Source organism: Ostrinia nubilalis, chromosome Z, assembly GCF_963855985.1.
Source record: "Ostrinia nubilalis chromosome Z, ilOstNubi1.1, whole genome shotgun sequence".
Classification (NCBI taxonomy): Eukaryota; Metazoa; Arthropoda; class Insecta; order Lepidoptera; family Crambidae; genus Ostrinia; species Ostrinia nubilalis.
Genome location: NC_087119.1, coordinates 20,806,769 through 20,827,706, shown reverse-complemented (window position 1 = coordinate 20,827,706; position 20,938 = coordinate 20,806,769). Strand labels below are relative to the sequence as shown.

The 20,938-nt window shown below is 37.2% G+C and overlaps 1 protein-coding gene across 3 annotated transcripts in view; it reads right to left on the bottom strand.

The window, feature by feature from the left end:
- Positions 1-20,938, bottom strand: part of LOC135086645 (PHD finger protein rhinoceros) — a 44,177-nt gene that overhangs the window by 15,468 nt on the left and 7,771 nt on the right. For all 3 annotated transcript variants that reach the window (XM_063981399.1, XM_063981400.1, XM_063981401.1), the window contains exons 3-5: positions 20,721-20,915; positions 15,298-15,514; positions 52-241 (exon numbers count right to left, since the gene is read on the bottom strand). In XM_063981399.1, coding sequence (XP_063837469.1) covers positions 52-241; positions 15,298-15,514; positions 20,721-20,915 — 602 coding nt within the window. The remainder of the gene's footprint in view (positions 1-51; positions 242-15,297; positions 15,515-20,720; positions 20,916-20,938) is intronic.

Below are 20,938 nucleotides of genomic sequence, written 5' to 3'. Positions count from 1 at the left end.
TTAATATTTTGCACTCTTTGAGAGTGCCACACTCACCAGTACCATACATACCATCAGGAATGACAGTTATGCCATAGCAGGCCTGGTGCACGCATATGTTGCATGAGTCACAAAAGACCATTTCATTGCCATCTTCGGAATCCGGAGACCGGCAGACATCGCATATAACATTTTCGTCATATTCAATGCCCAACCCCTCCTCCGACTTCATAATAGCCTGTATTTTGTCCCATGTTCGAACCTGAAATAAAGCAAGAAATAATTGGTTACTTGCATTTCATTTACACTAGAGAAGCCCTATTCTAGACTGTTTAGACGCGTCCAGCAAAGCTCACAATTCAGTCTACTGCAGCGATGCGCCATTTCTCATTACACCTCATAAAAGAGGTCAGCAAATAATACATATCATTCGCAGAAGTTTCTAAAAATAACTAATCAATAAAGTCAAGTTACATTTTCGGCGTTATCACCTCGGCGTTCGACTGTTTTATCGATATATTTTTATAGGTCAGAGATCATAATAGAATTAATGTACGTGAAAACAGTATCTGCAACAGCAAAATATTAGTTGGTCTTTGTAGCATTCAACAAACAGTACAAAGCGTCCAACGTTCAAAGCGGTACAAAAAGTTGGCTCTAATCCTTTCGACGGGTGCAACCCTGCATGCTCAAAGAGCTTTAATCGTTTTATACCCTTTGGCACTGCACCGTAGGAGATTCTGTGAGATTTCGCTTTACTTGCATTTTAATATTATATATTTTGTAAGGATAGGTATATTTTATTTTATTTTATATTCTACGAATAATATTTTTTTTATGTGATTGTAGCATAAGGTGATCCGATCTGCTCGTTTATCTCCTGTCAAATAAATAATTACCTTTTTAAAAAAATAAAACCGACTTCAAATGCGTGAACACAAAAAAAACTGATAATTAAAAATATTGCGTATAAAAAAGTTCATCCCCAATTTTCCACCCTTGGGGGTGAAATATTTTCTTCAAATTCGCATGAAACCACCCTTTTGATAATACCTATTCAACAAAAAAACAATCGTTCAAATTGATTTATAATCGGCGGAGATATTGCGTGTAAAAAAGTTCATCCCCAATTTTCCACCCTTGGGGGTTGTTTTTTCTGTTATTAAATTTAAATGGGACCACCCTTGAGGTATTACCTATACGCCGAAAAAAGATTTGTTCAAATCGGTTCATAATTGGCGGAGTTATCGCGTAACAAACATAGAAAAAAAAAAAAAAAAACATACGGGTCGAATTGAGAACCTCCTCCTTTTTTGAAGTCGGTTGAAAAATAAGACATAGGTAATTTGTATAGATCGTTTCATCCACGAAGACGCCCACCACTTTTTGGTCGAGAGAAGGGCGGTTTGCGGGGAGTTCCGTATTGTAATCTCTTCGTGTAATCTAGTGAAGCTTATCGCTAATTATGAAATTTCATAAATTACCGTATTAACCAGTAACTACAATCAATAGGATCTATTTTCGGAATAAAACGAAAATGGAGGCGACGACATCTCACTTCATAACGCACATGTATTGATTTATAGGCCGCATATTCTAGATGGGTGTTGATTCTGAATAATGACACTGGACGATAAAGGCTCAACATTTTTCTAGTTTATTAACTTGCCACAGCCCGAGTGTCTGTGACACCCTCAGTATAAAGCTGAGCGTTCGCGTTAATTTGATATCAGGCACTCCAAACTTTATTCAATTGTCTAGTCTATTCTTTAAACACCTTCGATATCGAAACATTTGTACTTATTTACTCCATAAATAGATAAAGTTATGTAAAACTACTAAAATTAAGTTTCCATTTAAACTTAACAGTAAAAGAACCATTATCCAATTAATATCCTACTAATCCTACTTATAATAATATGTAAGTATGGATGTCTGGATGTTAACATGTTTGTTACTCTTTCACGCAAAAACTACTACACGGATTTTGATGAAACTTTACAGTATTATTGTTTATAACCCAGAATAACATAAAGGCTATAATTTAGGACGATCTGTGACAAACTAAATTTCACGCGGGTGTAGCCGCGGGCAAAAGCTAGTAGTGGTATGAAGAAGTTTTGAGATCATAATCCGATTTCTCTAACACTAAAAGGGCAGGCGACAAAATAAATATCACAAAGTGGCGCCTATTAGTGTTCAGCTCGTCCTCTAATCTAATTCAAGCTCCGTGTGCAGTTTAATAAATTGCCCGAGCCAGCTTGACGTTTAAAAATGTTATCGAGAGAACCTCAGATCATAGAAGGGAATAGATGTGAAACGGGGGCGTGGCGCGTGTCTCCGCGATATGCCCAGAAACGAACATCGGCCGCGTAGCTAGGTTAGTCGCGATTCAGTCGTACTAAGGAAATGTTCTCCGATATTTTGGATAATGCGTCGTTACGTGCAATAAAACAAGTGAAACGAAGAACTACAGGAACAATGGAGTCATTTACTACATGTAAGTATTGCAAATCCATTGGTATTTTGCTTATAAATAAAAAAAAACTAAACATTTTTACGAACGAATTCAGTGCCGTAACAGTTACTGCGATATCGAAATCAGTGGTGATAAAAATTCTAACACACTTGTACATTGACGATTTAGTTAGCAACCACTTTATATCATGCTCAACTACTGCGCAATGTATTTAATTTCTTCCGATATCCACTGTCGTGTGAAAATACACACTACGGCCGGCATGTGCCGGTCGTAACATAGTGCTGTGCTCGTGTTCTAATGCGCTTTCCTATTATCGATAAATAGAAGTAAATTATAATTTTCTATTTTGTAATTTTAAATAACAAAAATGATGTGTTACTTGCGATTATAAGATTTTACAAAAACAAAAAAAAATAACAGTAGAAGTAATTAGTAACTGTCAACTATGTAATTACTATAAGAGCTAGTTGAAAGCCTAATATAGGCATTATTTTTGATAAACATAATATGCGGTACGCAGATCGCCATAATTAAAAAGTAAATGCGTGATAGTAGTTAATAATAACGTATATTAATAAAAAGGTTTTCATACATAAGCATTTTGTGAAACCAGTTTCGAGCCTTGCCCCTAGCGATTTAAAGTATCGATATCTTGTCGACTCCATTTTATCTTTCTTCTCTCACTAGCGTTGTCAAAGTGTGCGTCACGTCACGCGGCCATTGATTGGCCATAAGGCACGCCTTCTGGCCAATCACAGCACTTTTAAGCCGGTTGCACATGTTGTCGTAGACTCTCAGTCGCTTTGTTTTTACACAGTTGAATGTGTGTGTGGGAGCTGTGGTGGGGGAAATGTGGGGACACTGGTTCTCGTTGTAGTTACGCGCGACTTCATATCTATTCTCTTTCTATGATCTGAGGAGAGAACACACTTGCCATATTGCATGCCGTTGTAAGCAAAGTGAGTATAGTTTTCAGCATGTGAGCCTTCGTTTTTGCTACATTCTGTAAAATATTCTCTAGTTTATTATGTTAGTGAGCCGTTTGTACACCTAATCCCTTTTTAGAGGCATTGTGAGACTGTCACATGAGTGCCGTAATATTACTTCGAAAATAGACTGAATCTTGGTCTCAAGGTTTGGAGGACTAGTTTGCGATGCAGTTGCGTTTATGAATTGAACTGTGATAGGTTCAAATGATGTTGCAGTTGCTGCTACGAGTATTTGTCAGATGTTAGTAGTGTCAATTAAAATATTAGATTCAAATTCAAATTCAAAACGTTAATTTGCCAAAAACACAGTAATACAGGGTGACAATATTAAATAGGATCATGTGTTTAGTCTGCTCGGAGACGTGCAAAAATTACAGGATTCAATAGTATTAATGTCAAATAATTAAGAAAATGTCAATGTAAAATTAAATTAATAGTATCAATGTCGCCAATTAAAATATTCCTTATAACTATAAAAACATTTGTCCAAAAGCCAGTAAGTCAATCTGCTTTTAAATATAGGGCCTTGGAGTACTTTAAGTTCTTCCGGTAGTAGATTATACATAACTATACTGGTGTTATATGCATTTCTTTTATATATGTCACCGTAAAATTGTGAATTCCGTCAGATTATAATCTGACGTAGTTAAATTACAATCTAACCTAACCTAACCCAGTGTTAGTTTACAATCTAACGCGTTATATTATAAACTGACAGAGTTCACAATTTCACGTTGACATATATATCCTTGCGACAGGGAGGTTGATGCATTAGGTTTAAGTATTGCTGTCTTATATGAGGTCTTACAGTGACTTCTCTGCGGGTCTTGTAATAGAAAGGTAAAGTCGAGCTCAGAACAGTCAAGATTCATAGTTAAAGATGATATTTTGCAACAATAATTGCTGCCAACTGTAAAACGCATTATCTGCCTCTATTAAATTCGTGGATATTTATTACGTGTAACGTAACTGCAGAAGCACACATGCAGATGTACAAGAATCATGATACATCTTATAAAGTACGTTGGTAAGTCCAAAAGTATAGCACATCGACAACATACTTAGACATTGTCTTATAATTGCACCTTATGAAACGTCTTTAAGCAAGAATCAATAATTTACCGGCGGAACGGCGCCACACTCAATAGATGCTCGACATACGATCTGCAGTATTAATAAATAATGCGGTAGGTAGGTATTTACTTTCTTAGATAGTTCCAGAAGTTATACGTTTTTGAAACTAGACACAGCAGGCGATACTTTTAGGGATCAGTGGTAACATCCATAGTGCCCAATGCTTAATATTGATCTATGAACATGTTAAAAGTGTGAAAGTCGTTACCGTTGGGAGACTTGGTCATTATTCGTTATATAAATGTCAAATTGTATCAAAATGTATCCCTGAAGGCAGGCTAACCTGAACTTTATCCTTCAACATCAACACAAACTTTATGCTTATAAATGTTAAAATTCGTTCGGTCCGTGCCTAAACGCTATTAGAATAAAATCGGCGCGCAACAGATGTCACACTTCGTTCGTCGATACTGAACTGAACTATAGAATAAATTCAGAACTATACGTTTCAATTGTGCCATTCCACAATGGAAAGAAATCTCATACGAGTCCTCTTATGATCTATCTCGAGAAAATAAATTCTACTATAATTCTATTCCTTTCGTTCGGTAATACATCTACAGTTTCCAACTAAGCCAACCACTTAGTTGAAATAAAACAAAATCATGATCAGCTTACCCCGCTCCAAGAAGACGCTGATCGGAAAATGGTCAATCATGATTTAAACTAATAAGTAGATATTATTAAAATGGACACACGTTCGCTCGGGGAGAAAGCGGGTAGTAAATAAGTGGCAGAGAGATTCAGCGGAGCCGAAGGGCGTCTGCCACTCACGTAGGGTGGTCGCGAGAAGGTCGCGCCGACTTAGGCCGCTGCGATATGAGAGCGTATCGCGGGCAGTTAGCGATTAGCGATTAGCAGATACCAAATTTTATTAAAAACTAGTACTGTTGGGCGTTGGCACAAATAGTAGGGTTTGTATGGTTTACGATACTGAATTCAGTTTCAATCTCTACTCAACAAATACAATGAAGTTAATCTTGTTCTTCTTTGTTAGGTTTGGTGGTAAAAAAAACCCTCTATATGGATACCATAAAGTAAGAATTTTCACAAAAATAATTAAAATTAAACTGCCGTATCAATAAAATTAAACTTCGAATCACGACACAAACCAATGAAACATTCAGAAAACGTTTTGATAATCTTAAAATCGGATTGAACGAAGCTAATCTCCGCTTTCCGCTAAGCGTATGCCGCCGCGAACCAAATAACCTGCCTCTTGTTATCAAATTTATACGCTAACACCCACACGATGTCGAAATAGATAATTTTCACCTTGCATCAAAATAATTACTGGAATTTTCTTACAGTTAATCGTCGTAAACAAGACGCCTACCTAAAGTTCTCCAATTTTACAAAACCTGTAGACGTTATAATTGATCAATCTAAAAATAGCTGATGAAATAATCACTTAACAGGAGTGTTCTTCTAGATGAAGCCTCTAAATTTTAGAGTCTACAACATAAATTTTAATACATTATTACATTCTCATTTTCTCATAATAAGTAAACTAAATAACCCTACTCTGTTGCCATAACTTCATCGTATGAATTTTAAATCCAATAACACTAACAGCTAAGTGTAAGCAACGTCGAAAATGAGCGACATTAAAAGCTACTATTTCGGAATGACGAATATTAAGCACCTGCAATGCAACGTGAACGAAAAGTGCAAACAGACTCAAGTAACTGTATTACGCGCGACGATTTAATATCCTTTCAACGCCGGTCAGCGTCGTCTGCAGCTATGAAATATGCAATTTAAGTCTTCTGTTAAGTACGCTTTATGCTTATTTATCAGATTTACGATGCCAAATGGACTTTAAAGTTTAAACCAATTAAAACATTTTGTAATTATGTGTACGCTTCAGAAACAACGTAACAGGTAACATCCTAAAGGATTGTAATATGGGAAAAACACGTAATAATGTTTCAAGACAATGCAAGACGTAATAATGTTTCTTTGACAGCCAGAATAAAATACCTATATTGCGATGAAACTAATTAAAACAAAAAAGCAAACTAGCCTCGGGAAATCCAATAGCGTTTCCACAAAATAAATACGGGTACACCGAGGCGCGTGCATCTCAAACAGTTATTGTACTTTGCGTTCTGTCTTCCGTTCGAGGGGCGAACTACTTTAAGATGTTTTTAATGACGTGATATAACAATAGAAAATATTAAAAAGAACTGCTTGATTGTTCGATGTAATTTGTTTGATACTTTTACTGTATTGAAATATAATAAATCTTTCTTGTCAGTCGGCTAGAGCCAGCAGCGTTATACCGCGATCACTGTTTATTTTTGCTGATTGCTTGGACTGGGGCAGCCATAGCGCAAAGGTATATTATGTTTCATCATACGTTCAAATGTTAAGGCAACTCTAATAACCCAATTTGCCCAGAATGAGTTTTTTTTTGTGCGCATTTTCTCAAGATTGATCCAAAAGAAAGCTAAGTCGGTGAAAACATTTACTATAATTACAAACAAACACACCTTATATAGTCATTCAGCAGATAGAAAGTTAAAATATATCTATTATGAAACCAGACCACTGACACATTACATACGAATTTTCAAGTTGTGACTGGTGAAAATGGCATCCAGAGCTTCGGCGGTAAGAGTCCAATTCCCAGACCGCCAGCGTTCAGTGAAAAGGAGAAAACTATCACTTAAACTATATCGCCGCTCCTATACGATACAGAAATTATTTACTGCAAATATATTACGGGTGGCACTTCGTTTAACGGTCGATGGCGAATTGGTGAGTATCGGAACGCTGGGATGTATTAAAGAATAAAATAGGAACTAATGTTTAATTTCTTCGGACTATAATATTTTTAGTTTGGACCTTTTTATTTAGATCTAATATGTCTACAAGCAAGGAGTTCGCGAGGTATAAAGGTAAAGAATTTAAAAATTGAATTTTTAACAACAGGAGATCGAGATTCAAGCACTTGGCGCTCAAAGCATTTTACCGCGCCACTTATCACGGCGCTCCTGCTGACAGATATGCAATAACGTCGACCTACAATTTTATCCAATGTAACGATTTCACTTATTTTTTACTTAAGGATATTGCACGGCGGAATATGAGTGAATATGAGCAGAATTTATAAATTTGAGATTCATGTATGACGATGAAATTCGCACCCAAGCTAAAATATTTTCGAGTTAAATCAAAAATGTATTTTTTTGGTATTTAGCAAACTGACAAATTGTCCTTTAAAAATCTTCCAAGGTACTTGCATCTCGTTCATTACTTGAAGCCGTTAATCGTTTGTGTGCGTGCCACTGTTTGTTGATGGCCGCCAGCCTCGTGATTTGCATACCGGACTGCGACAGATGCGGTCTCGTATTCTATCCCCGCCGATGCAACAAAGGCGTTGAGTACGAATTAATATCATATTTACTTATACATAGCTATTTAGGTACTAATAGGTAGGATCCGTTATGTTGACGCCACGTCATAAGCTAGGTCATTAGCGCGTTTAACAAAATTTCTGTCCTTTCGTTTGCAACGCTCACGCCTTTCATTCTTTCCTTGTATTTCAAATAGTTGTACATAAGGAAATAAGAAGAAAAACTAAATACAGCTCTCTAAAAGGACTTCCACTAATCTCGTGACGTGGTTGGTATAAAAACAACACAACGCTGATTTCATTTCTTGTCTGAATAATGGAGATAAGACAGAGTGTGCTTAAAACCACTTCAAATATAAAAGTCGTATTTGCAAAGTAAGTTTTCTCGGTTATCCGTTTGTACCTATTTCTACAAGTTTCTCATAAGGTGGGAGGAAATTGTCCCGACAGTCTTAAAATAGTTTTCCTATAACATGCGATTCACTTTATTTATCATCACATCAATATCCGACCGAGACTAGAAACGTAACGAAAGCATATAAGTCGAAAGGTTAGGTCAGAAGCATAGCAAGAAAAATCTGTACATTAAGGCTTGGTATTTCTGCTAAAGTAGGTATTTCGCGCTGTCAAAATCTGCGCGCGCAATACTTCGCCGAAGACAGCGCGCCAAAGAGCTCTCGCGGCTACACAGTATAGAAATACGCAGTTTAGAAATACGCAGTTGGTTAGGTTAGGTTGACTTCCTTCCGTTCAAGCGTCACACTCACAGCACTTTCTAATACAAATCATATCCAAGTGATACAAATTAAAACACCAAAATTCAAAATTTTTGGGAATATATTTTAGAATCGAATAAATATAGAATATAACTGCCAAAGTAAACACGGTTCAAAGAGGAGTGGCGTCACCCGACCTTCCGGAAGTTCTGCGCCGGCTAAAAGAATTTCAAGATTACGTCACCCGACCTATCGGTAGATCCTCGGGAGCTTGAGCGATTGGAAAAACATTTTATGATCAGTTACTCGTAGTAGCGATTATTTAGAGCTTGGATAATAAATTATAGTTGTTGCAATTCACAAAGCTTTGCATGTAGTTAATTACATTAATCAGTACACGCATCAATTTTGTTCAGTCTTTTTGTTTATTAATAAATAAAAATATCATACTAAAATTGCATACATATTTGTTTGTATTGGTCTGGGTGTTTTCTTTCCATAGTTTATGTATAACGTATGTACGGGGCTCTGTATCGAAAATCACTATGAGCAATGAGCATCACACACGGTTACCTGGAGTGCATTACCGCAGCAAAATTTTTATAAATGTTGTGCTTTAGAGAGTCGAGAGTATAGCAGATAATTAGTCCATCGTGAGCAGAAATTTGTCCACTAATAGCAAAATTCGTTCAAATTATAGTTTTAAAGTTATTAGGAAAACACAGATTTTGCTGGGGTAACGTTTCAAACATTACCCTGGCAATTTTTTTTTTAAAAGTCGTTCTATCCCGGAACCAAATACATGGATAGATAGCTCTTGTTGCGTAGTAATTTGTCCACGAATAGCAAAATATGTTCGTGTTCCGGTTCTCAAGTTATTCAGAATTTTGCTGGGGTAATGTTTTGTGATGTCCCAGATATCGTAAATGGCTCAACGCAGAAATTTGAAAAAAAATACCAATGATATACCTTGATATGTCCAAATTAGTTCAAACATTAGTCATTGATTTGAATGATAAACACCAGTGTAATTAAATGATTTCGAAAATCAGATAAAACGGATTTGTGAGTAAACCAGTACTCTTACAATCGAATAAAAAGGTGTAGCATGTACCCTTGGTACACCTTTATAACCACAGTAAATATAAATGATGTGGCTTTGCGCAAAAGAGAGATTTCAAGAAATCTAATTTTTTTTAACAGTCTTACTTTCGTGGCCGAATACGCGATTCCCTTATAACAAGGGAACATGGCATACAATGGACAAATTAAAATGTTCCTTGAATAAGCTATCCTGTTAATTTCAGCTTTATATTACGACTTATAAGAAAGTTATCGAACTGCAAAAAAATATCAGGAATTCTTCTATAAGCCGACCAAATTATAAAGGTTACAAAAAAGCGACCGTTCCATGCATAAGGCTTGCCATCTTGAATGAACGGTATAATATCGAGGTTTCGTCAGTACAGTTGCGAACAAAGGTGTTTGTGTAGTGTAGTTGAGTTGAGAGGTCAGATTATTGAAATAGTAAAACGAACATTTTATTTTTTAAATACATTTTAAAAATAATTTACATTACAGATAACAATGAGAGGATGACATTGCAAGGTGGTGCCAGTCCAGTCTTAAATCCGTTGATATATGCTGCATCTGCCATCTTTTTGGTTAGAAGATTCTTCCATCTTGCAGCGTAGACCTTTAGCTACAGACCTTAGACAGTATTTTTGTGAAAATTCTTACGCATGGTGGAGGAAGGGACGCTCTAGACACTCAAGTCTACAAGGAATCACATGAACTCCAGATTTAAATCCGTTGACATCTGCTGCATCTGCCATCTTTTTGGCTAGAAGATTCTTTTATCTTGCAGCTTTGACCTTTAGCTACAGACCTTAGACAGTATTTTTGAAACATTCTTACGCATGGTGGAGGAAGGGACGCTCTAGAGACTCAAGTCTACAAGGAGTCATATGAACTCCAGTTTTAAATCCGTTGACATCTGCTGCATCTGCCATCTTTTTGGCTAGAAGATTCTTCTATCTTACAGCTTAGACCTTTAGCTACAGACCTTAGACAGTATTTTTTATTATTTATTTGTGTCAGTGTGCTCTTCTAAAGAGTGTAAGACGATTGTATGTAGGTACTATTAAAATGTAATTTTAACTCATTGGTTTTGTCTCATATTTGAGGAATGTACTATGTATCATGAGTAGAGTCTTCGTTTAAAAGGATGCGAACGATTTAAATTTCAATAGGTAGACAAAATTGATAATTCTTAATTATCAAAAATTTAAGCTTTCTCCAGTAACACTGATATTATTATACTGTGACTCATCAAAGTCATCATTGTCAAAAATATTGACAAATCGCGAACTGTCACGTCCAAAAAACTGACACGCGTCCGTCCTCCGTAAGCGCCACCGCGCGACTGATTGAGATTGTCCAAGCCGTCATGGACGATTTTTTCCACATTTTTTAACATAGTAACTAACTAAGACGCAATATAAAAATTTCATCCGTTAAAAGCCCTCAAGTTATTTCTGAACTTTAGTTTAGTAAAAGATTTAGAATCTCAAATCGCTTATTTTAAAAATAAAACCATAAATAGAAAACGAATAGAGGTAACTTTGGGAATTTATTCTATCGAGTCAACTTCATCAAATCGTGTTTCCATCCGTTAATAGCCCTAGAAAATATCCTCAACTATGCCCAATAAAAATCTTAGCCTTTAATTTTACTGTTTAGTACCTCAAAAATGAAAAATGAAAACCTCATTTTCGCCATTTTCTCTGCTACCCGGCCTTAAAATATATTCACAGCGTTAAATATATTTTAAAATCAAATTAAATTTTAATTGAAGGGTGACTAGAGTGGCGCTAACAAGTTATTGATTACCCAGCTCCAACAGGTGGGTACATAACTATTGCGCTGACGTGCACTATAAAACACGGCTTGTTCCCTAAAATTGGGATGTCAATATTTACAGAATGCCGTTAGCACGCCATTTTAATTGCCAATATAGTGATTCACAAGGAGAATCGCGGAAAGGAAACAATATACGAAATAGGTCACTCTGATATGCAGTCTTTTCAGTTAACTTAAAGGCATATGCCACAAAAGCCCAAATTATAATCGCCCAATGTATGAAAACCTCTCTTACGGCAACACCACGAAAGCTTCTTGTTTCAAATTTCAAATCCCTTCATATATCTCTGATGCATTGTCAGCCAGAGCATATAGTAAAGTATAGATATAATACTAGTCTACGAATATACTAAATTATATTTACAAAATACCTAGTAGCAATCATCTAGTGACATAACAATACAGATGGGCCGCTGAGTGCACCGCGGCTCAAACGGCACCGGCCGTTAAACAGGAAGCCGCCGATAGAGGTGGATCAGACTTTATTAAATAATACCGATAACTACTCCTTGAGCGGTGCACGCTGATCGCAAAATTGCACTACGCGAATTGAATCCGACCTATAAATATCACACCACGGGTACTTCTTTACAATGTTTTCGCTATTGCAATGCAACGCGATTCGTCACTAAAAACTATCTCCATTTTGTTTGGCACTAACTAACATTTATTCAATCAATCATTCTCACCTCATCTTGGTCGGTAATGTCCACGCATGCGTATTGCGATTTTCAGTACATAGAGTTATAAAAAACAAATCATGACATCTGTTGATGCACCAAAACAAGTTCCCGAGCGCGAGAAAGTGAAGAAAAGTCGCGCGGACCTAACTTGCATGCTCCGTTTTTTGCATTACCGGTTTGTGATGACACGGTTGTTCTCGATAATAAAATCAATTATATCAAGTCAAGGAAAAATATGACAAAAACACCTGCGGAATGCCCTTGACCCTCAGTATGAGCCTTCCAAATATTCTAAGGACCAGATTCCAAGTCTAATTCCATCATGGTGTTTTTTGTGATACTGATTCGAGCATACAACTTAAGAGCTTTTATTTTATTTTAAAACCTGTACAGAAGTACATCTAGGGTATATAAAAGATCGTATACATGTAATGCTCAAGTCCTGCCTGACGGAAACACAGAACAAATAATTTACAGTTGTCCTACCAATAGCTCTATGGGTAATATGATTTATTTGAGTAGTTGTACCACCGAAATACTAAATTACCTGTGATACTACCAGTAGATCTAAACAGGACCACGGGCAACGCGTGAAAATGTTATGTCTTTGTTTAAAGTTTTATATGTAGTATTCACTAAGACAAAATGTCCCCGCGAAGTTTAATGCAACGATAATACTCGATATAGCACGTCAATGTGTATCGAATACCTGACGACTTGAAAAAGAACTCCCAGGTGACCTAAATGCAGGCACTGTTGCATATGACCTAAATTAGGTCAATCGATAATTACAACAAGATACCATTTTGAACACTAATATGAAAGTTTTGGTAGGTTTTTATGAATAAGTGCTCATCACCATCACATTTTAAGCAAAAAGGAACCCTCAAATCCTTGTAAGCAAAGAAACTGTTGGACTCTATTTGTCGTTGCCGAAGACGCAGAATGGCGTCATGTTAAACACGCAATACGGTTCACTTTTATCACGGGAGCTATCGCACTTTCAACTTAATAATATCAACATAGCAAAAGTTAATAGTTAAATGATTCGAACGCATAATTAACATTTAAATATGCACGAATGAACACTGACGATAAAATGGTTACCTTTGTTTGGTGCTCCAATTATGTACGTCGTAGCATCTTGAATCTTTGAAAACTAAATATCAACACAAATATAACAATCAACAAGTGGGCTCACAATTACTATTTACTTTGGAAGTCCAAAACACTGCGGAAATAACACGATAGTGAAAACGAGGGTCGTAAATCACTTTGCCGAGACTGCAATACATAGCCATGTACCGAGCACATAGGTAAATGCAGCCTCGGGATCAATATTGGCCACGCGCCGGCCTAGGGGTCCGCACATCAAACAACGCAGCATCCTTGTTTCCGAACGTATGTATTTGAGCGCGAAACTTGGATTTATATAGGTCAAGTATATAAATCAATGTATTTCGAATAAATATGATACAAAAAGCTAAAATATTATCATATCGACTAGAAATAGTTAATTTGTATTATTTTTGCGTGAATTTTAACATCGTATTCGGTTATTTACTTTACATCGAAAGTTTTGCTAGGTATATCGGAACGTCACTCGACCCGGGCCTGGATCAATAAGCTTTATATGGCAATCACAGATAAAAATGGAAAGTAGAGAAAGGCTTGCACAAATTTTACTGTCATTTTAAATAAAAGGTTTTCGAGTTCCTTTTTGGGCAGTAAAATTGTTATGTACAAGTGAAACAACACGTCTGAGAATAATATATTGTGTAGTTTATCTATTGTAGTGGAAACTTTGTTTGTGGTGCTTTTATCTAAAACTTAAGACGCTCGGCGACGGTTACCTGTTGCTCGCGGAGGTAGGGACATCACACAAGAATACTTTCTGTTTTAAACTCAAAACTATTATATTGTGTTACTTATTGGTTTAGTTTGTACGTAAATAAAACAAAACTAGTGCAATATCATTTTTGCTACAATGGCGGGCATACAACTTTATATCCAACGATAAAATTCAACTTACTTCTGGAAGATTATGGTAAGTAACATAATCTGTTAGTCCCTACGTATATTTTGGAAGGAATGACAGTACTTTTCATGTCTTTTTCACTTATAGTATCTGATCTGTACTTCAAATCGTTCGATTTGCAAAAAAATATGCGTGACCTAATTTGGCAATTTCACAGAGTGAAGGATAAAAATATGTTCTTCAACTAGCGTAACATCGCGTTGCATTTCCCGTTGAATTTAGAAAAGGCAACGACACAAAATGTGTTGAAAGTCTTTCATAACGTGACTCAAAAAACTCCAACACATTCGCGCTTGTTTGGCCTCCCTAGCGAGCGCTCATGCACACACGGAGCTTGCAAAGAGCTCGGAGCAGGCTTAAAGCCGATTCCAACGTACATTTTTCAATGTCGGAATCAAATACTTTTCAGTAGGCACTTTAGAAAATATTTCTATTTAGTTGCGCGACTCCACTTTGTATTAACTGAATGAATGCACGCCATGTTTTGAGCTTAGTGAGAGGCTTCGTGTGGACATGAAGGAGATCGTAGCCATCATCATCAGTTCTATTTCTAGCTTCTAGTTCTAATAGTGACCTTTGGAGTAACAAACAGATATAACGACAACACTCGCGTGTACAATTTTGATATGGGAGTACATTTATTTATTAATCAATTATGATCTCTGACCGTTAGGAGGTATGATGATGAACTTCGTACAACAACACATTTTAAAGCCATTATCCATTTAGGACGTGCAATTTGTGGTTCAATTACTGCTAAGAATTTTTCTACAGCTAAGACGAAAAATAAGTCTTCTGTGTGTTTATTTTTGTTATCAAACACAATCCAGACCTTGCAAATCGTACAGGAAAGAATGATTACCGCATACGTTCAGCGGTTACACAATTCAGATCCGGCAATTTGTGCACTGGCGATTTGTCCAATCTTGTCGCACAATAAGATTATGCGTATGTGTTGATGACTTTCGGTGACTAAGGAGTACGAGTACTTACCTCTAGCTCCTCGATGACCTTCTCGAGTTGGTCCTCGTTGATGGGGAAGAGGCCGGCCCTCGCTCGCTCGAGGTTAAGCAGCTCTAACCACGCGGTGTCCGCCGCGTCGAGGTCGTACGCGCAAGCCGCCTCGGCCTTTGCGGGCGTAGTGCTGAGGCAGTGCTTGTCCGGCTGGTAGTAAGCGTCCCGCGTCAAGTGAATGTACTTGTCCTTCGGCCTGCAGAACAAACACACGTCACAACAACCACCGACTAAATAAACAACCCTGCGAAACCTAACAGCTGAAAGTCATAAAGAGCTCACTCAAACTAATGCATTATTCAAAAACCGAAGCTCTTTAAACAACTTTGAAAGTGCATTTTCTATCAGTTAATGATATAATGACCTGCCTGCGTGCAGTTAGTCGAACGAACGAAATAATCATTCCCGCACAAGTTTGAAACTCAAAATGAACTTATTCCCTTCATGTTGACCACTTTTAAAGAGCGACTATGCAATTCCATGTGAACTGACCATATGGTCCAGCTTTTGATGCATGCATGTACTTTACAATTTAATATCCCCCTTGAAACGTTGCAAAGCTGGCTGCAAATAATCGTTAACTATTATCCAAAGAGGAAACGGGTTTTGATTCCCGTCATTCAATAATAAAATCTGAGAGCGCTAAAATTGAAGGGGCGCCAGTTAGTTAAATACACCCCTAATATAAACCTAGGCATTACAAGGTCACTGCAGTTGGCTAGCATGCTTTAAGTTAAATAACACCATATATTTCTTGAATATCGATTGAAATATTGTTCAAACAGACACATCTTTTACATGCAAGGCATTGGTGCATTCTACTTATTGTAGGCCTGCCTGTTCGTCTAAAATAATAATCCTAAAAGCTTCGACAATTTTGAAACAACTGAGCTAACCAACCAAAATCTACGGCAAGACCAGCGAATCCCGCGCGGTAACGCGATTCGCTCGCACCTATTGCGCTTGCCAATTTGTATGAACGCCCGACACTAGCTACTAATGACATGATTCGCGTGGCGTGGCAGCAAAATTCAATTTTGACATTATGGGACGACTAGACCAGCTGTTAAAATGCATACAGCAATTATAAACACGGTATTTTAACTGCATTAAATAAGTGGATTATAGGTTTTATCACTTTGTGCTCGTGCTTCTGACGTTTTGACATTGAGAAGGCCTCAACACATCACTTACTTCGAGCGACATGAACGCGGCGATACTTCTCTATAATTTAATAGTCGTCACTTAACGCTGTGCCACGGCATCACTTCATATGGAAAAGTTACGTTGTTTATTTTTTCCAAAGAGCCTCCGGCTCAGAAAGTATAAAAACACGTTAAAACTGCATCAATAATCTGCACAACAAAATTGCAACTTTTGGCTGATGATTGACTTTCATTACATGATGTTTACTAATTTGACGTCGCTGATTCTGAATCTGCCTTCCATTTTTTTGTAGCAGCTCTTGTTTACGTGTTATAGCTTTCACTCAAAAATTGCTAACTTTCAGTCTTAATTCGCCGACAGTTCAAAAAATACTATGTTTTCTTTGTATAATTTAATATGGTAGCATTAAGAAGTGTTTGTGTGAATGATCTAAACCAATTTTGTTTCATTTGCGGAGAGGATATGTTTAAATAATCCGTTTAAATGTGACAAAGTTCGTAAAATTAGCTCACAAAAATTAGTTTGGGGACCCAGTGGAAATAATAGATAAGCCTTGAATTCCGCAAAAGGCGTGGAAAAGATGCGTTGAGTTTTTAGGTTTGTGAACAAATAAGAATATGACAATGTGTAGATTTAGGTACGAATCCGCTATGATCTGAAAGGAACCCTTGAACCATCGCGACGACTGTTATTTTTATTTTTAAACAGAAATGGTATTAACCAAAAAAAATTGAACTAAATGGTAATTCCTTGCATACGTTTGGCATGTAGACGTCTTTTCAACCTTAAGAAGTCACTTGAACCTCATGCTGATACTTCACAGGATTTTGAGGCGAAAACTGGCACTGTGGTAGAGACTTTGAATGTGACCCGAAAATTTCAAAACCATGTAGGTAGCCAAGATGGTTTAAACGATCATTTCAGAGATCTAGGATCTTTAAGTCTTATTTATTTATTTATTTATTATTCAGAAACTCAACAGCTGTTTTACAATATTCATGTTAGTTTGATGAGCATTAAATCTAAGCCAATTAAAGAGTTTCCTAGCTGCTTAAATAAGTTCGTACATTATTACATTTTATCAGGTAATGAGTACCAGGTAATGAGTACCAATAAGCGCTGCATCCTCAACCATGCCTAAAAATAATAATCATGATTGAACATCGCTGCGCTCAGGTTATACAATCTTAGTGTAATTAAATTTAAATATAAGTAAATTTGGGTAAATTATTACAACCCTTAAGACATCAAAACAATTAAACATTAATTAGGCAGACCTTAAATGTCCCTATTTATATATATTTATATCCCACAATAACGTGATCACTGAGTTAGGTAGGTATAAGATGCACCGTGTGGTCAGAACACATAGATAGGTATATTAGGTTTTCTAGGAACCCGGCGCATTAACTTGTAGAATAATATGTCTCATTTCCTTCTTCAGTGTACTCTTACTCACATTAAAGAAATCAATGTGTTTATACTTAGAGTTGTATGTTTTATGCAAACGAGTCATAACATTATTCTGGGCATAGTTGGTACGATGCTTGGGTATGGCCAACAGCGGGGTGTGTCTAGTCCGAAATTTAGGGGTACAGAAGCTGATCATCGATAGAAGATTGGGTGAGTCTAGATTGCCTTGCAGAATGTCGTACAGTAGGCACATGTCAATCATCTCGCGTCGAGATTCAAGAGGTAATAGATTGAAATGGCCACAGTCTTTTACATAGCCCTCGCAACGCCGTGATTGCTTAAAGTTTAGGTGGTTAACGAACAATTTCTGAACTTTTTCAAGACTAGTTTTATATTTAGCGTATTGAGGAGACCAGATGGGACAAGCGTATTCCAAGATGCTACGACAGTATGCGTAATATACAGATTTCAAACTTTGAGGGTTTTTAAACGCCTTACAAATTCGCATTGTGAAGCCCAGATTACGGAAAGCTTTATTAACTATGTAATCTATGTGCTGTTTGAACAACATTTTTGAGTCAAGATAAATGCCAAGTCTCTAACAATGGACGTTCTCTCTATTATCATGTCATTAAAGCTGTATAGGTATGTCAAAGTTTCCTTTTTACGGCTGAAGCTAATGCATTGGCACTTGCTGATGTTGACTGTGATTTTATTATCATTATAGTATTCCTGTAGTCTATTCAAATCGCTTTGCATCTGTATGCAGTCATTAATTGACGATACCCTCGTAAAAACCTTTTTATCGTCAGCGTAAAGCAGGTGATTGGAATTTTGAAAACGTACACATACGCACAGTAAAATAAAGGGCCAAGATGCGAACCCTGCGGTACACCGGATGGAACCTGAACAAAGTCAGACTTAAAACCACCCACCACAACTGCTTGAGACCTGTTCGTTAGGTAAGATTTAACCCACCTGAGCAAATCCCCACGGATTCCCAATTCGAATAGTTTGCTGAGTAGGATGACGTGATCCACCCGATCGAAAGCTTTTTCGAAATCGGTGTAGATCACGTCAACCTGACCGGCGCTCTCCATACCGCTCAGCACATAGCTGCAGAATTCAGCCAGATTTGAGGTGGTAGATTTACGCCTCAAGAAACCATGCTGATGGTGTGATATACCACTTGTAACTGTAGAGTAAATACTGTTGTATACAATTCTTTCAAGGAGTTTACTTAGTGTATTCAAAATTGAGATGGGCCTATAATTAATAATTTCTAATTTTGAAGATTTTTTGTGGATCGGAACAATGTGGGCTTTTTTCCAGATAGTTGGAAAAACCCCGAAAAGTCTTCAGAAAATACATGGAATGAGTTATTTTGGCATATTCATTTTATTTTTGGAAAATCCGAAAAAATCTTACTATTCTTACACATCGAACAACGTATGAGTCACTTACAAGCATGTTATTTTGGTTGGATGAGGACTAAACATCAAATTACACTCTCTTCGCAATCACCTGAACAATTTTCTCACAACTCTTAAGGATCTAAGTGAAGAACATGGCGAGCAAATCCACCAGGGCCTTCGTACGATAGAGGGACGCTATCAGGGCCACTGGAATGCACACATGATGGCTGACTGCTGGCTGTTGAAGCATTCAGAAGAGCTGGCTGCCTACAGCTACAGCAAGGAAGTCAAATAAAAGAAAGTTTTTTCAACTTAACAACTTCATAAAATAGGTACATCTCTAAAAAAGTGTGTTTTTTTACAAAAAGACCCAAGTGTCAATTTTTTTTAACCAGAGCTGATACAGACATTTCAATCAAATATTTGAAATCGTCATTAAAAATTGGACTTATATCATGTAACATAACCCAATCATCAGAAATGCTGTTGTGCAGTGATTGACAGTTGTGGAAAGTTGCCCAACATACAAAGTAGAAAAATTACACATCCAATAATATTTCACACTTTCTGTTAGGATGCTGGGATGGTTTCATGAAAACTTTGCATTTAAAATAACCTATGTAGATGCCCGTTACCCTACGAAAAGATAATAATCACAGCAAAGTCAGTCTTTTCTTTCTAAATGTAAAGTTAACGAGTTACTTAAAGAGTTACTTTCGTTTTCCTGCCATTTAAGACTAAGTCATCCATATCCTCGGTGTTACAACACTTTAGATTAGCAAAAATGTTTGTCTAGCAATTTTAATCGCCTTTTCAGCAGATAGTTTCCGTGATTAAGTAAAGTTCTGAACCAAAATAAATTAATTCGTAGCCAGTATGAAATTTCAGCGAGCTCTCACATCACCACAAATCTAGCCCTAACCTAAACTTCTACCTGTGGATCGCGGAGCTAAAACATGGCATAAGTTTTGGCGTTGTCGCGTCACTCTCCTGTTGCGGTTGTTATGCGCTGTGCCATTAATTGCACTGTGGTTTTGGCATGAATTTCAAGTGACTTTGATGATGAATATTAAATGTGGTAAATGTTACTTGTTGATGGTTTAATATTTTTTAAAAGCCATGCATGTTAAATAACCCTACTGTATGTATACATGCAAAGAAATAAGATCTCGTCAACATTGGACGTTTTAGACAAAGAGAGATCCGTTATAAATAGCTTTAGTAACAGACCCCCTATACAAAATTGCATTCTTTTCATCTGTTTTAAAATCGGAGTCGCTTCCCAGAGCGCAGTGGCTGCATACAAAAAACAGTATCAGATTCAAAACTGGCTTGTAACTTTGTGTAGGGGGGGTTGTTTCGCACGGACGATCGATGTATTTTGGCGAATGATTTCGAGTAACTCACAGCTTGAACGGTTTGAAGTCAGGCGGGCGAGGATTGTCGATGATGCGGACGACGGGCGCCGGCAGCGAGTCGGGGTTCACCGGCACCTGGACGCCGCGCTCCCAGTCTTGCTTCCACGTGTCCGTGATGATCCAGTACTCGCTCGGCGTCAGTGGCTCCGAGTCTGGCAGCTTCATGGCGCTGATCAGGTCTTTCCTGGAATTGGCAGGTACGCAGTC